The sequence below is a fragment of the Nannobrachium achirus genome, assembly GCF_963921795.1.
Source record: "Nannobrachium achirus genome assembly, chromosome: 20".
NCBI classification, from domain to species: domain Eukaryota; kingdom Metazoa; phylum Chordata; class Actinopteri; order Myctophiformes; family Myctophidae; genus Nannobrachium; species Nannobrachium achirus.
Window position 1 is genome coordinate 22,350,107 of NC_137827.1, and position 16,713 is coordinate 22,366,819.

General features: G+C 45.4%; 1 protein-coding gene across 1 annotated transcript in view; it reads left to right on the forward strand.

Annotated features, from left to right (window-relative positions):
- The window catches only part of kif26ab (kinesin family member 26Ab), a 95,300-nt gene that overhangs the window by 33,183 nt on the left and 45,404 nt on the right, over positions 1–16,713 (forward strand). Inside the window, exons 3-4 of the mRNA XM_080750062.1 lie at positions 10,463–10,671; positions 11,096–11,357. Coding sequence (XP_080606188.1) covers positions 10,463–10,671; positions 11,096–11,357 — 471 coding nt within the window. The remainder of the gene's footprint in view (positions 1–10,462; positions 10,672–11,095; positions 11,358–16,713) is intronic.

Here is a 16,713-nt window from a genome sequence, read left to right on the forward strand (position 1 = left end):
CACCTCCACACCTCTAGAACAACTCTATAGCATAAGCGTATATCCTGCTAGAGAGAAAGAGGGTGCATGCCTGAAACTGGTGCAACGTTTAAAAAAGTTGAATATTTATCCGCATGGCAGTGTGCCAGCATAATTACTGTGCCGTCCATTCCACAGGGGGAAGTGGGGAGAATAATTGTTGTAGGATACTCAACATTTCACCTCGTTGTCACTTCCATGCAGCTCTATTCTGACGGCAGGGAGTGGCGAGGATGAGGAAATATTTATTTTTCACACAGTCACCACAACTTGAATGAATATGTGCCATTGTAATAAACTGAAGGTGATTCAAGACAGCTTTGTACTGTGTGACTGTGTGTTCTTGCTAACTTTCACAGAGAATTGCTAATTTACAAGCTTACGACACGTTGCAACACGTTGTGAGCTTGTAGATTATTTTTGGTTAAGGGATTGGTGTAGAGTCAAAAAAGGAGGGGGGTAAGTATAGACCGCTGGGGGACAGTGGTCAACAAATGATATACTGTAGGTAAAATGATACAGTCTGATAGCACAGGTGATGTGTAGCGGGAAATGTTTCCCATGCTGCTAGGGATAGATCTGCAGAGTCGCTTATGCAACATGCTCTGTTTGTATATGACTCACTCCCTTTGCATTTTTATTCAATAATTATCCGTTCACTTGTGTATTTCAGTGTTCGCTTATGCTGCAGTTTATGAGATGTGGATTACTTCCTATAACCTTTAGCAGTTGTATATTTTCCTCCCCAAACCAACTGCAGAAAGGGAGTGTTCCTCCAAATCCTTCACTAGAACAGAACCACCTAGTGGAGCTCGGGATGGGGGACAGTTTGGTCAGACCAGAGCGGCAGGTGGCCATCATTGCTTTATGTTTGTAGACTGATTGTGGGAAATTAATGAAGTACATTTGGCCTGCTTGAATAGAATACTTATTCTGTAGCTATCTGCATTCTCTTCTTTGCCTGTAAATTAACTGGAGTGGTCTCTAGCTTTTAGACCAAAATAGATCTCTCAACAAGTGCCAGTACATGGCACAGAATTCTGATTGTTTGAATTAGGGCACATGCTGCACGGTAACAAGGATGCTGTGAATGGAACAGAGTTTCAACAATTTGGACTCGGATATTAGAATCCACAGCATTCCCCACCCCTCACTAACAACTCCCTGTGGCAAGTGGATGTCTTTTGGTGAAGCGTGACAGCTGTGAATCTTTTGCATTCTTCATGCACACGGCGGAACACAATAACACATTCAGAGGAAAAACACGAGGAGGGGTGGACTCTTATAATTCTCGCTACTTTTCAATAAGGATTTGCTCCTAGCGAATGTAGCTTCTTTCACTTTCTCAACCTCCCTCCTCACTTACCCTCCCTTCACCTGCAGAGCTTACAGAGGCACCTGGCGACTGCTTTCACCAGCGTGTCTGTTGAATTTTTCATTATTTACTCATTCAAGTTTTGTTTCAGCAAAACCAGCCTGGCGGGGTGGGAAAAAAGATAACTGCCTTGAGAGTTTCTACAGTAGGAGCTGAAAATCAGCCATATACTAATTAGAGGGTGCACACTAGTTGGAGAGAGAAGGCATAAACATAATCCTCTGTCTCCTCCAGTGAGATCAGCCGCAGTATGTAACCTCTGCTGGCTGCCTTGCCTGACTTTCTCCGCCACGGTTGTAGTTGAGTGAGAGGCACATTTCTTGGGGAGACATTCTGTTTAATCCTTCTACAACTTTATCGACTGATTCAGCTGGGCATTATTGACACATGATGGATTTCTTCCCTTCTAGACTAATGAGAAAAGTTGGGATGGAAAATCTCTGCTGTGGTGTGCTCTGCAAAACTCACCACAACCGCAGTGAAACACTCAAGCCAGTGGACTCTATAATTGATTACAAGTGGATATGAGTAATTAAAAGCCCCAAACTGAAGTAGCGACTTTTTGGAGTTGGACATTTCGAAGTATCTAGACTGTCACTATAGTCAGTCTATAGAGTTGTAGAAGTGTATTGATTTGTCTGTGTGAAGTGTATTTTTTCTATTAAGGTGAATGATTGATGTGTTTACCGTTAGGTTTGTGATGAAGATGTCTCCCTAACAGTTGGTAGAAGTCCTTCACTCTCTGTCTGGGGAGAGTGCGCGCGTTGGGCCTTCCACTCCCGGCCACTTGCTGGACCAGGCAGACCAATGACAGCTTGACTAATCTGGGCTTGAAACACTGAAGGCTGCCCAGGATCCAGGGTGGGGAGTGAGGCTTTGGAAAGTGGGGCGGGGGAGGCGAATGAAGTCTGTCTAAACAGTCTGAAGGGAGCTTGTTTTCTTTTGTTTGCGTGAGTGAACAGGAAGAGGTAATTAACTGGCCAAGTGGCGAAAGGCTGGAGTGATAGATGGGTGAAATGTAAAGAGACAGATGGACACACAAGGGGCGAGAGTGGGTAGTGTGTGCATACACACAAATACACACAATTCTCGCCCATTTCTCCATCTTATGAATGAAATAGCCTCATGCTTTGTATGATTACATTGGTGCCTTGAAGGTCTATATTATCCTTCCTCTGCTAAGGGGAAGTGACAAATGGTTCATCCTGGGGGGGAGTGACACATCATTATGTGAGGTCATTTGATGACACCAGGGCTCAGGGCTGTTTGGCAGAGATCCATCAGTGACTGTATTTAAGCCTTCCATGTTTAACCTGCATGACAGAATCTTTGTTTTATTTCGTGGATGAACAGTGACATATGTTTTCATAGATGACAGCAGAAGCTACGGTATATAGGTTGTTCTTCAGTTTAGCAATAATTGCAGTGTTTACTTTATAAGCAAGCTGAAATCAGTTGCACATTGTTGTACAGTTGCACAGTTGTCACAGCACAACCTACGTCCAGCCGAGGAAACTCCCCCCTGTCAGGTGAAAAGAAGCGGCTTGGTCTCCTCATGCATAGAAGGAAGAATATGAGGTCAGTCCGTTGCTCTCCCCAGGTTGGCAGAAGGAGTGTAGCGCCCACGATTGCATTAGACAATTGACATCGGGTGAAAAAATGGGTTACAAAAATCGTGGGATAAAAATGTGTAAAAAAAATAAAAAGATGTACGGGAGAGAGAGCGTGCGTGCGTGCGTGCGTGCGTGCGTGCGTGCGTGCGTGCGTGCGTGCATTCGTTTGTGTGTGCGTTTGAGTGTGCCTGGCCTGCTAAACAGCGCCCCTCCTTTAACGTGAGTGTGTGTGGTCAGCAGAGGTATTGCCATGACATACCCACTCAGAGGGAAAACTTTATTAACAACCACATGAACCCTAGCGTTTCTGGGACAAACATTCGCTATAACAAGAGCGGTCGTCTATTTTTCATAAAGAGTATGGAGCTTGGGGTTCCCCGTTTATATGGGGTGGTTAAAACCGCTAACAGAATTAGTTAGGGAAGGTAAGATGAAGTGTGATTGTAGAGAATAACAGTGGATGGGTGTAGCCATCTTGTCTTGAGAGTGGCACTGGGTGAAGCCTAGTTTGCATTTCTGCAGCTTGCTGTCAGTCAAAGGCAGTCGACTCAGCGACAATGCTGGTTCCACAGGAAAGCCCAGCCTCTACTACTGCATACAGTGCTACAAGTCTTCAGAAAGCAGGGAGATTTGCTGTCATTTAATGGAATACTTTTGCAAGACATTGATGCACCTCTTTACACTCAGGTAAATATCAGACTGCAGAATTTGAAGGGTAAATGTTTTCTTGTGATTGTCGCCATTGAGTTAATCAGTAGGGAGAAATGCTGTTTCTGAGATTCTTTTGCAAGATTAGCAAAAACTGCAAACATTGGCTCATCTCTGTAAAAATAAAAGATTACTCTTAATTAGAAGTACATATTGCACTGTTTTTTCACTGTGGGTTTTCATTATTTTAATTGGTTCATAGCCTGCAAACAACACTCTTAACTCTTATTCAGCAAGTTTTCTCTGTGAGCCTTGTATTTTTTGGGAAAGCCTAAATATATGTTTACTTAACCACATGAACCTATTGCATCCCTATTCTGGAGCAAACCTTCAGAGAAAATTGCAAATCTACATGCTCACACAACGCATCTGCAACATAGGATCGTCTGTTTTCGGCATCAGTGGACAGGGGAAAAAAGGAGTGGAATGTGGTCAACTTGGGTCTGAGTGGGTTATCGTGTCAAATCAGCACTGCAGACATCTGTTTGATGTGATTTGGTCAGTGGCCCTATTTGGTCCTCCAAACTGGGGGCGTCCTCACAGAGGTAAATAGCATGCTTGCGTGATATCCTGAGTCATTGTCTTCTCTGCCTCCAAGCAGGCAGTGGTTAAACTTAATGGCCTGTGTCCCAGATCCACTGATGGTCGTCTCTGCACTAAAAGCTCTAACCTGATATCTCATCAGATCTATGAGTCAGCCAGTGTGCTGCCGAGGCTGTCCAGCGACCCGCTGCTCCAGGGGAAGTGGGGTGAGTTAGCTCACTCAGAGGGCAGTCTGGTCGGTGTGGTAGACCTTGTGGGGAGAGTTGAGAAAGGGACGGGAGGGGAGAAGGGGGGGATTATACCACTGGATGTGTGCTTTTATCCTGGGAATGTAATCTGGTCTAATGCCCTGTGGTCGCCCAGGGCAAGGCTCGCAGCTGTGCTCATTTTTCTCCAGTCTGCCTGTCAGGGTGAACCCGGCTACCTGTGGGAAGAAAGGAGAGCTGGCGGAAGCTCTTGCCTGCACCACGGTATCTGGACCAGACTCCTATGGTTTATTAGGGGTGGGGGCTTGAAGGGTGAGCCCTATGAGACCCATGGGGCGGTGAGTTAGGGGCCAACGGTGTCAGAGGTCAAATAAACAAAGGTGGCTCCGTCTCATCCCCGTTGGGAAGTGAGGGAAGGGAAAGCTGAGAGTTGTGAGTCTTAAAAGGGCGGCGAATTTTGGCAGCTGCTGTGTGGTCTGTATTTTTTCCTTTTTTTTTGATTTAACAAGAAATGCTGTCATAGGAAGTAGTGAGGTATTGTAATGTGGTAGTGGTTGAGAACAAAGTTTAGCGTGGAGAGATATAAAGCAGCGTGTTTGTTCCACTGACTCAGAGTAGTAGGGAAACTGCTGCCCCCTCCCCTCCTTAACCCCAACCTCTACATCAATACCAGAGAAAGCTGTGAAAAGGGAAGGAAGGAATTATGGAGTGAGTGAACAACTTTAATTTGAAAGCCAACTCTCTAGAGCCGCGGTGCTTCTTGTTTTACTGCATGGTCACAGAAACATTCAGAGGACTGACGCACGGTGAAGGTCACCGCTCTATCTGATGGGCGTTCGCCACAGCTAAACGCTTACAGAAAACACAATGACAATTAGGATTTATTGTGGGCCTGAGCTGTTGGAATAACCTTTCAACTGACATTCACATTGCAGAAAAACAAATCACGCTAATCAGGAGACCTTAGAGCGGCAAAGAAAAAAACCCCAACCCTGGTCCCTGATAAACCACCAAAAAGCAAGCAGTGCCAGAATTCTCTCAGTTTTTATTCATAGATGCACACTGATATCATTTCGATATTTGCTCCTTCCAACATTGGCCGGACAATGGGAGCCTGCGTGCCTGGGAAATGTCTGTTTGGCTTAACTGGAATAGAAAATGTATTTTCCCAGAGTATTTTACTTTTAATGGAGCGTGCCTAAAAGTGTCTCTGCTAGCGTGGGGCCTCATGCATTTCAAATCACTATGACCTCCATGTGATTTAAGCATGCTTGGCTGTATCCGGCCTGGTGCTCCACAGCAGAGCGACATCAAACGCTGAACGCAGACACGGCCAGAGGGTGGTTTTCCTTTGTCTGGTTGCAGTGGAGGTGCGTTCAAAGCACGGGAGGGGATAAAAACGGGGTGTGGTTTGAGGATCATCGCTGTTTGACTTTGCCTGGCTCTGTTTGTACCCCCGAAAGAAGCAATGGGGTGACTGGAGGGACGGAGGGCGGGGGAGAACTATCGCACATCTTTCTCCCCTGTATGTCCATCTGTTAAGTGGTTACAGCTTGTTTTCATCAGCCCCGGGGCACTGGTCCTCAGTGGTGACACTCTCATCCATCCTGATAGGAAGACAGTCGGACAGTTAGCTTGCTGGTTCCCTCTCCTGCTGGTGCTCTGCTTCTCATCATAGTTAGTGTGAGAGACGGAGAAAAACCTGTTTCTATAAGCGGCTGATTCTACAGCCAGGAATCTCTCGTATTCTCTCTCTCTCTCTCTCTCTCTCTCTATCTCTCTCTCTCTCTCTCTCTCTCTCTCTCTCTCTCTCTCTCTCTCTCTTTCTCTCTCTCTCCCTCCATCGCTCTCCCTGAGCAACTCCTTTCCATAATAAGGCTGTGGGATCCGGCTTCATTTGTCCCCAGAGTTTAACAAAGATCTTTGCTGACAGGCGGTAAACCAACGCAGCCACCCACCGGCCTCCGCGCGAGGGCCACTCCAACCAGCCTCGCCCCACCCCTCAACCTGTCTCTCTTTGTCTCTAACAGATAGACACACCACCGCACACATGCTCTCTCTCTCTATTCGCTTCTCTCTCCACGGCATCAGTTGTATTCTCCCTGCCCAAAGCTCAGAGTGCTAGTGTTGAAAAGCTCGGCCATCTTATACACTTCCAACAACAATGGTCGGAGAGAGGCAGTGCCTTGAAGTCGCTCCACATCTCGCTGTACACAGGAATGCTTTGAACGCGCGCATTGTGTTGATGCCAAGGCATTAGATCCTCCCGAAACAAGGCTACTGTTAACACCCACTTGCACCTGTCAGTAATAGATCACATGGATAATAAAAGAAACAATATGGCTCTTGGGTGTGGTGCGTTCATGCGTCGTGCGTTTCATGTTTTCCGGTTTTATGTTTTACAAAACCTCTAGGGAGCAGAGGCGGTTTCTACAGCCATTACATGTGAATGCCGTTTCTTTGAGTGATGTGTGAAATAACACGTTTCGACCATTATGTGTGACAATGGATTGACATCATCATATCATGCACATTGTTCTGCCTGATATTTCCGTCATCATCATCATCATCACGGCCGTCGGTAGCCTTACGGCCCTGACTCCTCTTTCACTCCATGGGGCATTAAGCGTATAGGCACCTTTACAAGAGACAGTGGTCTAGAGACAATGTAGATATACTCTGTTACAAGTAAAAGCCCGGGATTCAAGATTGACTTGAGTAAAAGTACAAACCTATTAGCATCAAAATGTATTTAAAGTTCAAGTTTTCAAATATTTTTGAAAATAGCTGTTCTACAAGCTCAGTGCATCACATCGCAACGCATTCTGAGCTTGTAGATCAGATATTCTCAAATGGTCAAAATGTATATAGGGCTGAAGTGGTCAATGTATGTTTTGAATTAATAATCAAAATCTACACAGTAACTAGTAAATAAAAGTTGTCAAATAATTGTAGTCGAGTAAAAGTACAATAATTGCCTCAAGAACAGTACTTAATTAAATGTACTTAGTTACTTTACACCACTGACAAGAGAAGGCTACTCTAACCTCCAGAACCCTAACAGGACAGCAGATGGCCTCAGCTTTGTGTTGCTTTTTTATTAGTTCTCCTAAATCAACACCTAACAATGCATTGAGAGAGGAAGGTACGGCCTGGACCGGGCGGAAGGGGGGGATTGATTTCTTCTTCCATCTCGTCGTGGCCTGAGGTGGGTGGGCACTTGGTCAGAGGGTTGAGAAGTATGAGGGATGATGGAAAGGTGGAGCTGAATTCTGGTTATGACTCCTCTCTTCATCTTCCTGTCTCAAAAGGAATAAAGCCAGACTGAACCGTGTAACTATTAGCCTGTGGGGTTTCCTTTTTCCCTTTCTCTTTTTCTGATTTCTCTTCCAATTCATCATGGACTTATGTGTAATTTATACTTCGTCGTAGTACAACGTGTCACTTGCCAACAATCTGTTATTGTTGGCGAGCTACAAAGTATAGATCAGATCAGGCTTTTGTGAAAATCTGGAGCATCGTCTGTTGTGCATAAACATCTGTCTGAAATGTTACTGCACATCACACTCACGTGTACCAATATCTGGCAGCATTAGGTGTAATTCCATAAATCTCTTCAGTATTTATAGCGTAAGCCTCTTACATTGAAATGCAATGCACCATCGTTGCAATATTATAGCTCTAAGAAGATAATTGTACGTATATGTCTGCCATTAGCCAACAACAGTGGTTAAAAGCTGTGGGGTTTTCCTCATTCTGAACGTGTTTGGCGGTTTTTCTTGCATCCTGTCCGTGCCTGCCCAAGTGTAAAGTAAGTAGCCTATATAGTCGATCATTAACCCGAACCTCTTGGCGGTATGAGGAGATTGGGTTGATTTAATGTCAGGTCAAAAGTGAAGGTCCAATCACGGTTCTCTAGCCAAATGTCTGCTATAACACTTAACACGTGGCTGAACCTGCCTAGAGATGATACAGAAATCACGGGGAGATGGCCAGCAGTCAAGGTTGACCGAGTGTAATTCAAAGTGCTCATCTTATTTCTGTTCTCATGTGAAAGTCAGGCGTGGCGGCTCGTTCAATCAGTGGTTTTCTGTAGGGCGGTGCTAAATGTTGCATGATCGTTGGAGGTGGGCCGCTGGTGATGGCAGCTGGAAGGTCAGCTAAAAGTCCTCGTATTGAACTGCGGTCATAGATTTAGAGTCCCCTGTCTGTGCATGTGGGCCCTAAGTCCACTGGGCGGGCTTTATTAAGTGGCACTGCATTAACCCAGCAGTGTGGATTGTTGTTTGCCCACCGTCTCACTCTTCTTGATCACCTCTGAGCATCCACAGAGCGAAGGCCTCGTAAACATTTATGCGTGGGCTGTGGGCTTCTGTCTTAAGGTACGACTCCGCTGGGCTGGAGCCCAGAACCCCTTTATGCCTCTTAAGAGACGGCGGTGGGCGCGCATGCATGTGTGAGCACGAGAGACAGACACTATAATACAGTCTGTGTGCATAATATGTGTGCTCATGCAAACGCGGTCGTCTGAAGTTGTGTGCCTACCGCACTTAAGTGCGTGAGATAAGAAACGATTTGAATAGTAATGGTTTGCTAGAGGAAGGCTGACAGCCATTTTGTCCTCTGCCTGCGTGCCTTCCAGCAGGCAATGGTTATTTTCTCTCCGGAAGCCTTGTCATAATGTTTTCATGCTTGGACATATGATATGTAAATAGTATGTCCTCAGCTGTTGTCTTCTATCGGTGTCCCTCCCTAGCTGTGACACACAGGCACCCCAGGGAGACTTTTTCCCGGGAGATTTAGTGAAAGGACAAGGCCCTGCTTGTCACCCTTTCTAAAAGCGCTGAGCTTTGCACGACTGTCTTCATTCTTTATAAAGATTTACCTTTGACATGTTTATGCTTTATTACAGAGGTCAGTGTAGAGAGAGAGACAGTAAACCAAGGGCAGAGACATGCATGCTGGACAAGACAGAGGTTCAGATCCGAACCCTGGTCCTCACGCGCACAAGGGTCATGTCTGACCACCAACTGCCTGTATTAAAAGATACAGTATGCAATGTTTGAGTTTCTGTTTGCAAGGAACGCCTAAAACTCCGCCATTAATCGCCCCCTCCGTCCGATTTTCATCATATCTCCTCACTTTGTTCAGTCTTGTCGTTGTGTGGCTTCTTGTTTGGTCTCTGGTCGCTAACAGCCTCCGTGAAACGAGCACATGCCTCAGGGCCCTGATCAGCCGTCTCTGGTTGCAGGGCAGGCGAGGTAGCTCAGTCTAAACAAACAGTTGTCCTGAAGGAGGTGGAGGAAGTGCTTAAGTCAGGGAGTGAGGGTCCCAGAGGGAGACCGGGGGACCACACCACTCACTGACCCACTGACATGCTTGCTTGGAAAATGTGAACAATCAGGAGATTCTTCCACAGATAGAATATATATGACTGTATCCACAATGTTGCTTGCATACAATCTGGGTATATTGCATACGGTGATAATGTCCTGTGTGTGTGTGTGTGTGTGTGTGTGTGTGTGTGGGGGGGGGGGGGGGGGGGGGGGGGAACGACATGTCAAGGTTATTGTGACCGAAGAAATTGCGATTTACGATATTATCGCGATAATAATAATATTCCCAATATCCATTATCCTGGGCGGAACATTTACCAAAAAATAGCAAATCTACAAGTTCACAACATGTCGCATTGCGTCACGTTGTGAGCTTGTAGATCGGCAATTTTTTGGCAAAGAGATTTGGTAGAGAGTTAAAAAAGACTGAATCGAGTATGTTATTTCCAGGTCTGTTTTTACCAATTATAGAGGGTTGTGAGGTTTAAAATAAATGGTACCGGATATGCAGCTTGGCAAATAAAGGTTGAATTGATCCCAGTGCATGACGGAGGATCATTTTAATTTAGATCTCCACGATACGATTATTGTGAGCGTTTTTTTTATCACGATAAAACGATAATAACTTATCGTCCCATCCCTATGTGTGTGTTTACTTGGCAGGACCCAGGATATGCTGCCTTCATCTTTGAGCAGCTCGTCGTCCCTGGGAGCCATGGCGCTGGTGGTGTGGCCTGCTGCCCCGTGTGCTCCACACCCCTGCACCAACTGAGACGGGAGGCGCTGCAGACGCTCCACGCTCCCGTGCTCTCCCTCAGCGCGGACATGCCAGCCCCACCCACCACCACCTCTTTCCCGGGGCAGCCTCCCAGGTAGGGCTGTCACAATTATTCAATTATACAATCGTCTAATCGCAAATTATTTGACATAACCGCGATTATTTTTCATAATCGTCATATTCGTTTCCATGTTGAAAAATGTTCATCAAGTAAAAAATAGTGGAAATAGTTAAAATAGCAGATCTATAAGCTCACAACGCATCGCTTGTGAGCTTGTAGATCTGCTATTTCCGCTATCAATTTTATTTTTTAAGTATAAAGTTGTCAAATATGTCAGTAATTTCTTTGTATATTTATGTTATGTGTCATATATACCATGTACAACTTCAAAGCCTAAAAGCCAAACAGAAATGTAATTGTCAACGACAAAAAACACAATAAAATCGTTAATCGCAATTATTTGAGTGACAATTAATGGTCATGTAAAATGTCATAATCGTGACGGCCCTACTCCCAGGTTCACCGTCTCATCGTCCAACACCCACGCCAAGCAGCTGTCCAAAAGCCATCATGTCCACAGCGTCCTGCCCGGAGGCGAGCGGCGCAGGGGCCTCGGGTGGCCGCACGGCTCCGCAGGGCCCAAGACCAGCGTTCAGGTGACCGTGGGGGGAGGACAGCTCACCGGGGCCCTCGGCTCGGTGACCATCCAGGCCCAGCAGTACCTGGAGGGAATGTGGAGCATTTCCAGAGTCAACAATTTCCTCCCTCAGCCCAGCCCGGTACATGTTTTGTATTTGTATTTTTACAAATTCTCGAATGGGGTCATTCTTTATGAGAACGTTCATTCATTCTTTTTCATTCAAACCTTTATAGAACCACTTGAACCCTAGTATCCTTTTTCTGGGGTGAACATTTGGTGAAGATATTTGGTGGAGGGGTGCCTAGTATAGACCCCCCCAGTCATTGATGGGGTTTAAGTGGATAAGCCCTCATTTGTAACGATTGCGAGAGTTAACTATGTAAACATGGTTAAGACATTATGAGCAGAGGTTTTTTGGGAGGTTAAAAGAGTTAAACAAAAATATGTTTAACAACAAACTGAATAGGATAATCCTTGTTGAAAACAGTTGCATACTGAGGTAAAGTGGTTTGAAATCACCATCTTCATTTCGTCCAGGGCTAATGCGAGTTTCCTTCTTGAGTATAAATTGAAGATTTTTCCATGAAATATAGATGGCGTGGCTACCCTCTGTTGTCCTACATGCCTGCCTTTAAGTGCTCGTCAGGTCGTGTCATGTTGTCAATAGATACGCTACATTTCAGCCCTTCAGAGAGACCTGAGCCTCCAGAGGTTTTCTGTGTCAAAACTCGGCAGGAGTGCTGACCTCTCATTCCTCAGTAGTCAAGGAGCCTGGGCGAGCTGAGGTCAGGGGTCAGTGCAGCACTAATCTCCTGACCTCCTCCTCAAGGGCATTTTAAATGACCACCCCACGGCGTCTCCATAACTCCTTTCTCATGTGGGATAATAACGGTTAGTCACTGCTTTGTTTGATGTGTCACAGGCTGTGGAGAGTTCTGAGTGCCTCCCCTGGTGATGTGGGATTTAATGACTAATCATGCTGTACCACCAGCAACGCACTAATTCATTTATTGGCACGCTCATAGGGTTCTGTTTCATTCTTCCTGCCAGTAGAGGCAGACCCAGAACATGCTAACCCTCGTTTTCATTATAACCTAATGTTTTTCTTGCGCTAATCAAAGGTGTGCTGTTCGCTGACAATGGAGGGACATCTGGTCTTAGACCTGACTTTGACACACGCCACTGTGACATTCTGCACCAGAACAGACTCGGTGTACAATTCTCCAATCATTTCTGCAGGTGCTAACCTTTCTTCATCGGAAATGTTGAGCGGGTCCTCAATTTTTTGTCATCTCTGTGCCAGCCATGTTTAAAACTGCGATCCATTATGGGCTTTGTTAGTGTTATTCCTTCTTTTCTGCTCGAAAATTGAAAACAGATTTTCACTCCTCTTTTTTAATGTCAACAAGTGCCGTTAGAGCCAGTTTATGGGAGGCCACCAAAAGCTTTTAACAGCATGTGTGCAATCTAGGGCAAATGAAAGGGCCTGGCATAAAAGGCAGAGACTTGACTTGTGTTCCCCATCTATGTGTCTAAAGGCAATTAGTGGCGTTGGAGCTAGGATGCATTGCTCAATGCTGCATAGCTGAGGCTGGGGCCTCTTCTGAGAGGGAGAAATGTCCCTTTAGGATATGGAGTTACTTGCAAACACTGCAGAATTGTGCCTTGTGTTATTTTCTAAAGCCAGTTTCTTTCATTAAAACCAGATCCTTCAGAATGACAAAAACCCACACCAGCCCTGTCGGACTGGGAGTTCTGCAGTGCCGAAAGGCAAGAGCTTTTAATTCACGATTCCCACTTGATTTCTTGTTGTTGAGACAAAAGAGTGGAGATGGCCTCTGTTAGACAGCAATCCTACAGTGTGTCAATCTCCTGTGTGCTGCAGAGCCTGGGGGCGCTCCCATGCAAAGACCAGTACAGGGCTCTCATTCGAGAAATAATTTGCTGGCACTTCGAATGATATTTTTTCGCAAGTTTAAATACCAGTGGAATAACAGCTTCAGTGTCTTGTTCCCTCTCAACAGATGGGATTGACTGAAACACTTTTGGATTTGATTGCCTCAAATGGCGGAGACAGCACGGTGCATTCCTCTCTCCGAGGCTGCCTGTCTGCTTTAGGTCTGGCGAGAACTCCAGATCTCCTGTGCTTTTGGAACCTGACAGAGCATCACCCAAGCATCTGTTAACGTCCCACTTCACCGTTGTTCATAAAATGCCTACTGCTGGTGTGTGCTAGGTGCCACCGTTGTTTAATTGAACAGCTCAGAGGCCTTCAGATGAGCTATTGCCTAAACCAAGCACACTCAAAATGGTTAATTGATGGACTGGAATCCACCACCACATGCATCAATCTGCAAAGACAAAGTGCTCTTTCTTGACCCCAGGGATTGGGTTGGTGGCCTGCTAAACTGATACCAGCAGAGTCTCACTTGGCTGCTGCCTGCCTCAGTGCAGCTGGGCACACATGGCATTGTGCCACCGAGAGGGACAATGACAGAGGGAAGGATACAGGAAGGAGAAAGTATAGGTTCATTCCCATTTTGCCAAATTATGCAACCATTCCTGTTGAATCCTTTTACAAGATTTTTTTATTTAGACCAAATGGTAATATACAGTATATAATATATATATACGCCATATATCTCCTAAATATAGGGAGCTAAATGTCATTGCCCTATGACATTTTTTTATTGAGCATTTTGTCCATTTCTCACTTGGACGGACCCAGCGGTTATCATCACTGTCAGAAGTCGATATTCTCTATACTTGGTTTCTATTGGTTGCCGAGGCCAGCCAAGCATGACAGCTCAGATTAACGGTGCCTATTTCACCTCAGCGGTAATAGTCTGTCCACCAGTGGGATCAAAGGTCAGCTGGGAGCCCTACAACGGTCAGCCTCTGAAAAGAGAAGGTTTGTTGGTGGGAAGTTAGCCTTCCCTGTTGACTAGAGATTTCATGAGAAGCGCCCTCTCTCCTCCTCCATTCCCTTTTCTTCTTCTTCTTCTTCTTCTTCTTCTTCCTCTTCTTCAGAGGTAAACCAAGGCACATAGATCAGGAAGTGAGGGCTGAGGGTTAAAGGGTGGAAGGCCAGCTCATTATTGGCTCTCGGTGTGGATGTGTGAGGACTCGTGGCTCCACAGACACACAGCCTAATTACCTGACCAGGGGATAGATGGTGCTATACAGCTTCAGCCAGAGTCATCTGAGATCCAAGGCTGCAGAGGGCAGCTAGGCCGAGGGGCTTAAGTCCTCCAGCCTCCATCCTATAGGGAATACTCTTTGACAGGCCTTGTGTGTGTGTGTGTGTGTGTGTGTGTGTGTGTGTGTGTGTGTGTGTGTGTGTGTGTGTGTGTGTGTGTGTGTGTGTGTGTGTGCTGTGTGCGCACGCGTTAGTATTTTTGGACAGAGCTGCTTATCCGCTTCAAAATCGCACACCCCCTCCTCCCCCACCTAACTTCCGCTGAACAGCGTTCACTGCACGCTCCTGAAACCTGCCGCTACTTAATATTAAATCTGACACCGTGTTGGCTCAGTCGGTGACAGCATTTTGATGAGGCATCTAGATAGGCTTCCCATGCGGGCATGTGAAGGGCTCGAGCTGTTTCGTGCCAAATTGAAATGGGTACACGTCCCTGGTATGTGCCTATAGGTTCCTAACCTGTCATGGACACCCACATGGTGTCGTTAGGTTATCCGCTCTGGTGACAGTGTGAAAAGAATACGGCTCATTTCACTTTGCACCCTCGTTCTCCATCATGTACTTCAGCAGTCATAACCTCTGACACTACAGCCAGTCACAGCTACTGATAATCCACTTAATCATCGCTGTGGAATTTCATGACAGGAGAGAGGTAGTGCTAAAATAAGCTTGTGCATTACACCTAACATAACAGCTTCACAGAATGTGGAATATTGTGAATAAAATGTCCAATTCATGCATTCATTCAGTGTTTTTTCCAATATTATTAAGGACATGAAATATCTGTAGCAGAGAATGTTGTGCATGGGGTATTGTCAATTGTCCAGGAATTATGGATCAATCAGGATGTTGAGTCAGACTGGAGTCAGAGACACTTGGGTATTTAAGTTCAAAATGAATTGCGTTAAATCATGAGATACCGGTAAGTACATCAGCCACACAGGTCATGTAGTTCAATCTCAAAAGAGGGTCCAGGCCATACACGTACTGTAGACATGGGGAACCTTATTTCATAGTCACAAGCTGTACTTAAATCAATAAATGCCACACAGCACCAGGTCAACATAAAGTGGTGTCTTGAGTCTACTCTATAATATTCAGGTTGTCAGAACATCCCATAAGATCAAGGGTGAATGACACCCTCAGGTCAATGTTTGTCACAAGACAGCCCTAATCACATGCCAGTCAACCTAATGCTTGTTATTGGACGGCAGTATGGCACTTAATGTACATACACATAATTGGAAATTATTCCACACCATTCTTTAACAAATAGTCAGCGACAGTTTGTTGTATGATGATGATTTGGAATACGGCAACACTTCCCTCTGTATGTAGAGCTTGCAGTAACAGTGCACCACTGTTGAGCTACGTATAGCCAAGGCCACTCTCGTGTGAATGTCAGAATGTATATACTATGTATATGTACATGTCCTTACGTTTTGATGTATAGCATTCACATGTCAGCCGTGGCGTATAAATAGTTCAGCTGTCAGCCGCCACTGACAAATGGCAAATACTGGAGGGCCCCCCACACTTTATAAAAAGATTGTAAATGATGTTATTTTAGTTACCAAACATGAATCTCAAGGCAAACACTGAGGTAGTAAATATGTAGAGGGCCTGAACTGTGTTGACGGAACACGTCCCGTTAAACACTGTGTTGTACTAAACCTAAGGCTGCTTGCTGCTGGTTACACAATGTTCATGTATCAATGACAGTGTTATAAATGTTAAGGCTAACTTTTTCTTTTATATTTCTTGAAGTGAAAGAACCTGCACAACCAGTTCTGTGGCAGCATCTATTGATCATTGCCCTATTGGATAGGCCGTTGACAGAGATGAGGATTAAGCCCTTATTGTTATTGTTACTGCAGTTCAAATATTATACAACTGTTTAAAACGCGAGTTGTCAGATTTTCTATGTGAATCCAATTGCTCTATTGTAAGGGGGACTTGTTGCATAACATTTCCCAAAGCTTGCTCTCTTGGCACTGGAAAACCGACACCATCTTACATGAAACGAGTGTCGCGTGTTACCCATCACTGGTGGAAAGCCTGAGAAGGAGGTCTTGAGACACACAATCCTTTGGGAAGTGTGGTGTCAGATTTGTACAAGTTCCCACGTTTCACACATTCAGGTTCAAGATCGGCGAAGTAGCCTTTTAACATTTTGCCTGCTGGCTTTTCTAGTTAACTTGGATCTCTCAGTACTCCCTCTGCTGGACTGTAGAGAGATTAGTGTGGGCTCCCTTCACTGTCCTCAGGGCTCCAGCTGAGCCCCTGTGCCCTATCT